This window comes from Gregarina niphandrodes (assembly GCF_000223845.1).
Source record: "Gregarina niphandrodes unplaced genomic scaffold scaffold00004, whole genome shotgun sequence".
Classification (NCBI taxonomy): domain Eukaryota; phylum Apicomplexa; class Conoidasida; order Eugregarinorida; family Gregarinidae; genus Gregarina; species Gregarina niphandrodes.
Window position 1 is genome coordinate 503,784 of NW_011645775.1, and position 8,002 is coordinate 511,785.

Here is an 8,002-nt window from a genome sequence, read left to right on the forward strand (position 1 = left end):
TCGTTCCACGCCCCCCCCCCCCCTAGGTCACAGCCACAATCGTCTTATTCAATATGGAGTTGCAGAAATGGAGGATCAGCTGACGAGCATGGAAATGACGCTAGCATCATCCAATACGAGCCTAGAGAGACTAACTAACCTATGCAACGATTACATCAAAATGCTTTCACCCTAGGCCTTGCCCTCCATCGGCCGGGTAGCCTTCATACAATCTTGTTGACAGCGTGGTCTTATTGTTGATGGCTTGGTCTTATTGTTGATGGCGTGACAGCGTGGTCTTATTGTTGATGGTTTGGTCTTAATGACCTATTCTTAATGACCTGGCTTACCCGCTCAATTGTCTACCAAGCCGGGTTCACTGGAACCAACGGAGGACGGTAGTAACGAGGAACCCGACCAGAGCAGCAACCAGCCAGCCAGGCACCAGGCAGCCAGGCACTGCCCATTGCTCCCGTGGCTGCCTTTCAATTATCGCGGAAGTTTTGTGAAGACGACGGGTGAGGAAAAACTGCTCGGGGTCTTCTTTCGGCTGTCTATCCAGAGGTTCATTGTAATTTTTATGGGTCGGTGTGCTGAGCATCATTCTCAAGGTCTGAGGGCAACAAGTGCTTCGGGACGACCATGATACCCTATCGTCTCCGAGGTCTAGAACCTTGCCCTTCTCACTGTCCGGATGTGACTCACTCGTCGGCTCCATCTCACTCAACACATTCTTTTCATTCAACCCACCACCGGGCCTTGACGACTTACGGACACTAACTCCGGACTCCTTGCAACCTGCAACGCAGATGTCTTGGGCAACAACGTTATCGGCGGTCTTGTAATCGACAATGCGGAGGTCTTGGGGGACAACATTATCGGGGGCATTTCCAAGAAACCTTTTCTCTAGACCAAGCTCATGGCGAACGGCACCGGGTTGCTCAGGAACGGCACCGGGTTCCTCAGGAACGGCACCGGGCTGCTCAGGAACGGCACCAGAATGGTCAGGAACGGCATCGGGTTGGACAGGAACGTCAGCAGAGTGGTCGGGAACGGCACCACGGTCTTCAGGAACGGCATCGGGTTGGACAGGAACGTCAGCAGAGTGGTCAGGAACAGCACCGGCTTGGTCAGGAACGGCACCCGAGTGGTCGGGAACGGCATCGGGTTGGTCCGGAACGGCACCAGGGCGGTGGGGAGCAGCACTTGTGTGGTGGGAGGACTCTCCTTTAGAAACAGTGCTTTGTCGCGGTGCGGGAACCAAACCGCGAAGAGACGTGGCGACGACTGAAATGCCGCAAGTTCGAAAGCGATCATGGACCCCTAGCGTGGCCCTGCGCACTAGTTGCGGGACTGGGGGTACGTCAGAGTCTTCGCTCTGGACCGCTCCTCTCGTGTTCTGCACTTCGTGCTGCGCTTCATGCTGTACTTGGTGCTGCAATTCCTTTTGAACCTCCGCCCGCAAACTATACTTCAATTCGTCCTGCCGGATTCCGTTGTGCAAGTCGTCCGATCCAGTCCGTGGTAGTGTGAGCAACGACGGATTTCCGCAAGACTGTCGGCTGACCGGTTGGCCAGTTGAGATGCTGATCGCGGCAGCGCCGATGCGAGCACTGCGATGAGGTTCTCGCGCGAGAAGTCCCGGCTTCTCGGGCCAGGTGTTTTCTCGAGAAGGGTAGGTATCTCGGGCTGAGTAGGCACCTCGGTTGAGACTCGGGTCCCGTTCGAACACCGCCGTACGGTAGCGAGCATGGGCGGTGTCGTCTTCGTAAGAGATGATGGTCCGTGTTGTGTGGAACCCTGCACAGCTCGATCCGCCCGACGCGACTCGGTCGGTAGCGTTATCCAGTTCGACCTCCAACTTGAGCCTTGGGCCCTTGAACCCTGGACTCTTGAACCCTGGACTCTTGAACCCTGAGCTGTTAAGTCGCGGCAACAGACCAGGGCCGAGACTGAGCCTGGCCGCAGACAACTGGTCCCAATTCGGTGCCACTCCGGTCTTGGTCATTAAATGCGATTCATAATTACATTCCGACATCGTCAGCCGCTTGTGGGATGTCCTAGTCGGGGTTAGCACGGTAGCTGACCGCACGAACGGAGATGGGGTAAACTCATTTTTAGGCGACTCGAAGTTAGACAACTGTTTCTGAACTATTCCCTTGGGTATCACATCCGTCTCCCGCATGTCCCAAGAATTACAAAAAGGTGGTGGTAGTAGAGTTTGCACAACAAACCAGTCGGGCAAACTGAGTACAACAGGTGTGTGTGACGTGTTTGCTCCCTCCCATCCATTGAGTCCTCATGCCCAATGGGACCAGAATTCTCCCTCATGCCCAATGGGACCAGAGTTCTCCCTCATGCCCAATCAAAAATCTAGCTCATTTAGCCGCCTCACAGCTAAGCTATCCCGAATGCAACAATCTCCAACAGGCCGGTCCAACAGGCGCCTCGTTAGGCGCAATAAGAGAGTGAACCAATTGAAGAGAGTGAATCAGCTGAAGGAAGTGAGCCACCACACCCCTGGTCAATAGCCCAACAATTCTAGGCATGACGAGAGTACTTGGTAATGTTCCCGCCACATGGTTCGGACGACTTCCTCAAGCTCGCGGTTCGCGAAGTATTCTTGATCGTCGTAGACTTCAGTCCAGACTCCACGAGCGAGAACCTGTTTCTTTGGCGGCGGCGTCCTGCCGTCCTTGTCGCTGTCGATCACCTGGGGTCTTGAACGTCGCCATCGCCTTTTGACCAAGGGCGGGGTCGGTCGTTCTTTGCGTTTTCTATCCTTCCTGATCTCCGCAGAATCGCTGCTGGAGGAAAGTCTCCAGACGGGAGAGGTAGCTTCCATGTGGGTGGTGTCGACATGCATAGCATCAATTTTGGGAGGATCCATCTGAGGAGGATTCATCTGTCTCATTTTCTGATCCAGTTCTTCTTTGGACAGATGGGCGTATTCGGTCACAGAAACTTCTGGTAGTCTCCGGATTCGGGCCCTGAGATCTTGCAACCGTCCGTCGACACCGCCGTCGTCTTGGGGGATTGCGTGGACCACGTGTCGCTTTTCCAGACACTCCAGAGGCCGTGTATCATATCTTTTGAAGAAGGGGTCGTAGTTGAGTTTAGTGATGCAGAATTCGCAGAGGTGATCAATGGAGACGCCTGAGTGTTGAAGCAGACAGCCGGCGATCCAGAAGCGGATTCGTCCTGAGGTCGGACCTATGCGCATAGCTTCAACTATTTTGTCTGTAAGATACTGGTCGACCATCCCGTAGGGGTCATCGAAAAAGGTTGAGATGATTGCGCCAAGTTCTACGAAAGCGAGTTTGCACCTTTGAAAATCCTCAAGGCTGACTGTCTTCAGGCGTTTCCACTCTTGTTCCGTGAGCGAACTATAAACCACTCGATAAGCTGCAAACGGGTTCGTTGCGAAGCTATGCTCCAGTTCCCTTGGCAGCGCCTTTCCAGCGCTAGTCAGAGTTGGTATGTACAGCGGTCTGGTCCTTCCGTCTCTGCTGACCATCGTCCAATCATCCCAGTCCAACTCCGTCGAGAACAACCTGGATAACGTCCGCCACCGTTTGCGCCGGTGAGCGGCGAGGCCGGTCATAGACCCGCGAAGTGTAAAGTACTCATCCTCCCCCAACGGCCGCCAGTACCTTGGCACCCAACGGGCTTCGCACTCGATTACCCCCGGCGTCTTTCCCGAAACCGGCACTACTTCCGGTCCGCCAGCGCCCGTCTTCGAACTCTTTCGCTCAGGGGGGGGGTGATCAGAGGGCTGAACAGAGGGCTGATCAGAGGGCTGATCAGAGGACGGCGATGTAGAGGGTTTGGAGGCTAGAGCAATGGGCCTGCATAAGTTGTCAACCGTGCTCTGCTCCATGGTTGCGAACTGGGCGGCCGAAACCTTCGGTAGTCCGGCCAGCCTTCGAGTGAGTGCATGTCGGGCATAGAAGCGAGTACAGTTCTTTCTTCCGCAATAGTGAACGAAACCGTCTATATGCAGACATTCCAGTTGGCGCGCTCTTTCAGTTCCGGTCTTGGGCAGGTAGTTAAGCTCGTTGACGCAAAAGTCGATCAGACTCTCAATCATCACGCCGGTCCGCTGTAGCAGGCATCCCGTGACCCACAAACGGGCCTGACCCAATCGCATAACCGTATTCAGTTGCTTCATTATACTGTGGTCCAGCAGGCCGTAGGGGGCGTCAAAAAAGTACGAAATAATGGCGCCCAGCTCTACGTAAGCCAGGTCGCACGAGGTCAAGTCCCCGGCAGTTACGGCTTTCAATTCTTTCCACTGTGACTCAGACAACGATTGATAAATCATGCGGTAAGCTTCGAAGTCCGACAACTCCGTTCCCAGAGCTCTCTTACCTAGCGGTGTCCATGGACTGAGCGATGGCATGTACACAGGCGTTGTGCCTTCTTTCCCGCACATGCTCCACGACTCGAACCCATCGACTACTCCGCTAGTGAACGACCTCCTCCAACGGTTCTGACGATCGTGCGAAACGATCGGCGTGAGCCGGTCGTACCCCGCTCGCTCCAGAGGCTCCCAGTAGCGGCTGACCCATGCGTGCTCCCACACGTCCCCGTCGTCGAACAAGCACTCGGAAACGAGATTCTTCTGGGAGGCAAACCCTGTCGCCGAAATTGTGGGCAAACCTGCCAACCTTTGCTTCAACTTCTGCAACCGATCTGTAAAGTCGTCCCTGTCACAGAGTTCTCTACAACTAACAGCGCTCTTCTCCAAGCATACAAGTCCAGCGTTATCATAATACGGATCATACTTGAGATCAGTTAGGCAAAAGTGAGCGAGACTATTAATCGATACACCCGAATGCTGTAATAGGCAGCCCGTGATCCACCAAGGGAGCCTAGTCGACCAGGACTCAGGGTCCGTCCCTTCAACTATTTTGGCTGTCACATGCTGGTTAACGGAACCGTAAGGAGTAACTAAGAAAAACGAAATTATCGCACCAAGTTCAATGAATGCCAAATCACACCTCTGGAAGTCTTCGGCACTAACAGTCCTCAATTTCTTCCACTGTGCTTTGGTTAACGTCGCATGAATCATACGATAAGCCGCAAAATCACTTCCATTCTCCACTTGGCCGCTCTGGGTCTTGCCGCCTTCCTCTACCATTACCCCGCCAAGTGTCGGAATGTACGACGGCAAGGCCCCGGGTCCGGACCTAGCCCACTTACGAAAATCCAACGAGGGGTCTCGGGAAACTAAACCCCACCGCTTGTAGTAGTCGCGCGGGTGCAACGTCCTCAAATTTTCGTACTCCGTCTGCTTCAGCGGACGCCAATATCGATTCAGCCAAGCCACCTCCCCCAAACATGGTTTTGGGAGTCCCACTGCACCTCCTGCCGGCTGCATACCCACCATGTAGCAGCGCCATTCCCATAACCCCTGCCGGCTCTCTATCGACCGCATCGCCCGCGCAAATCCTTTTAGCTCTTAAAAAACTTTGATTTCAGCTCCGGAAAGTTCATTGAGGCTCCGAGTGAGGAATCGACGTCCGTGTAGACAGGTCCATGATCAATCGAGATAGTCGTTCATTCGGGCGCATGATAGTCTTCTCTTGGTCCTCAAACACATTGTGGCCCCCGGCATGCTCTAGGTCCCCGATCCGCTCCAACTGGCCAGTTGGCAAGCAGCTACTGTACATATCTGCGTTCGGAGTAATCCGCTTGGCCGGCGGAGGCTGGCAGTCCCGACCCCAACAGTTCCAGTCCGTGCGATTCGCGCGGACTCGCCAGTTACGGGACACTCTTCTATCCCGAAACCGCCCGTGGGATTCAGTTACGTGGCAACGCTTCTCCGTCGCAACTCGAACCACAGGTGTTGAACTTTTTTCCGGCATCTCCTCGGTCATTGTGACGTATGGTTCGTCAACGTCCATAGCTTCTGGATCGTCAACGTCTAGCTCCATAGCATCTGCTTCCATAGCGCCCAGTTCAACCTGTCTAGATGCTACTGCTTCACGTTGCAGCTTCACCTCCAGAGTCTGTTGGTCCATGTTGCGGAATTCCTCAATCGAAATGGTCGGTAGTCCGTGAAGTCTTTGGGTCAGCAGTCTTCGTCGTACTGTGGTGTGTGCATTCGGTCTGCGTATGTGTCTACTGGGTCTCATTAAATACTTTGCCAAGCATTCTAATCTGAGAGGGTATTTGCTCGACGGCTTGAATCCTAGGGTGACACAAAGATTGGTTAGATTGTCTTTGGAAGCACCGCAATGCTGCAAAAGACAGCCCGTAATCCACCACCGAAGTCTGTTTGATGAACGACCCGCCTCCAACTTCATTCTCACTTCTTGTGTGGAGTTCATATCCAAGAGCCCGTAAGGTGCTTCGACGAAGGAAGAAATGATCGCACCAAGCTCTACGAAAGCCAGGTTGCAGTTGTCGAAGCTGGCGGCGTTCACGGTTCTCAAGCTTTTCCATTGGTGATCCGTTAAGGATTCATGAATCATGCAATAAGCCGCAAAGTCCCGGTCCGAGTCACGGTTCGAATCCATCCTCCGCAAACTCTGGAAAGCAAGCGTCGGGATATACACCGGTCTAGGCTCTCCATCGTCTACGACCATAGTCCACTCCTTACAATCGAACTGCTGCGGAAATAGACGACCAACTGCCCTCCAGCGGCGCCTCCGCTCCATAGGCAGCACTGACACCGCACTCCGCAGCGCGTCGTACTCCGTCTTCTTCAACATCTTCCAATACTGTGCGATCCAAGGGAAGCTCCGCTCCTCCGCAGGTTTCCACTTACGCCCCGCCCCTTGTGGTAAAAACGCGGTCAAACGATCCCGCGTATCTTCAGTCGTATTGCTGGAAGACGTTTTCCGAGGACGTTTCATCAACCGGTCGAAACTTCTCGGGGTCATAGCCCCAAATTCCGTTATGGACACGGTGGGTAGTTTGTCCAGTCTTACCATTATTATCGCCTTCCGTCTACTACAGTCCTTCTCGCCCCGTTTGCTGTACTCGTGATAGGTTGACGGACGCCTCAGACATTGAAGGATGGTGCGTCCGTCAGGGCCGCTTACAGGGTTGTAGCCCAACTTGGTTACAAGAAAGTCAACCAGGTCTTCTATTAGGACGCCCGCATGTTGTAAAAGGCAGCCCGTGATCCAGTAGCTGAGCTTGGGTGTGAGTCCATTGACGCCCATATCGTGCATAATCCCGATCCGTACAGGCGCATCCACCACCCCATAAGGCGTCTGGACGAGGCAGGAAATCATCGATGCAAGTTCCACGTAGGCCAAATTACAATTTGCGAAGGACGCAAGAGTTACCTTTCGCATGCTCTCCCACTGCTTTGGAGTCAGCGAGCTCTGAACCAAGAGATAGGCCGCATAGTCACTACTCACCCTCTCCCGGTCTCTCGCCCCCGTCTCATTGACCTGTGTCTCATTCACCTGTGGTGTCTCTTTCACCTGCGTCTGGTTCACCTCCGTCTCCTGACCACTCGTGGACCCCATTATGTGCCGCCCGGCCGTGGTCAGGCCGCTGAGGGTGGGAATATACAGTGGCCGGGAAGCGTTCGTCGTCCACTCACGGGGGGCCGCAGACGCCGCCTCAGCCACCGCCTTCCCGCGGCGGCGAAGACCCCTTTTCGCCAAGGACACCACTGGACGCAGTGCCCCGTACGTCGTCTTCTCTAGCGGCTCCCAGTAACAACTCAGCCATTCGATCTCCAACTCTCCTACATCCACAGACTTGTCCACTTTCACACACCTGTCCCCATTTGCCTGCGTGAGCGACAACTGTCCAGCAGCTCCCACGACCTCTCCAGAACCCTCCGCAAACTGCACATTACTTAACTCACTAGGATAGACCGCTAACAAACAACACGCCTGGTCCAGCCGGCACCGTCCGCTAAGCACGACCCGCATGTCCCCCTCCACTGAACGAAAAAAATGACCTCAGCAGGCCCCTCTGCAGCAGACCCCACAGCGGAACCGACTTTCGTGTAGGCGGCCCACGCAGCTCACCCAACCAGGGGGGGGGGGGGGGG

General features: G+C 54.6%; 3 protein-coding genes across 3 annotated transcripts; all 3 read right to left on the reverse strand.

Annotated features, from left to right (window-relative positions):
* Positions 1-355: 355 nt before the first annotated feature.
* On the reverse strand, positions 356-2,164 carry GNI_035740 (putative transmembrane protein; the record flags this gene model as incomplete). The annotated part of the gene is made up of 1 exon (XM_011130982.1): positions 356-2,164. One exon carries the CDS (start codon positions 2,162-2,164, stop codon positions 356-358), a length of 1,809 nt encoding a protein of 602 aa, XP_011129284.1.
* Positions 2,165-2,503: 339 nt separating this feature from the next.
* On the reverse strand, positions 2,504-5,122 carry GNI_035750 (hypothetical protein; the record flags this gene model as incomplete). Its single annotated transcript, XM_011130983.1, has 2 exons — positions 2,504-4,932; positions 4,981-5,122. The coding sequence occupies 2 exons, from the start codon at positions 5,120-5,122 to the stop codon at positions 2,504-2,506; spliced, it is 2,571 nt and encodes an 856-aa protein (XP_011129285.1).
* Positions 5,123-5,474: 352 nt separating this feature from the next.
* Positions 5,475-7,466, reverse strand: GNI_035760 (hypothetical protein; the record flags this gene model as incomplete). The annotated part of the gene is made up of 1 exon (XM_011130984.1): positions 5,475-7,466. The coding sequence occupies one exon, from the start codon at positions 7,464-7,466 to the stop codon at positions 5,475-5,477; it is 1,992 nt and encodes a 663-aa protein (XP_011129286.1).
* Between the last annotated feature and the right edge of the window lie 536 nt (positions 7,467-8,002).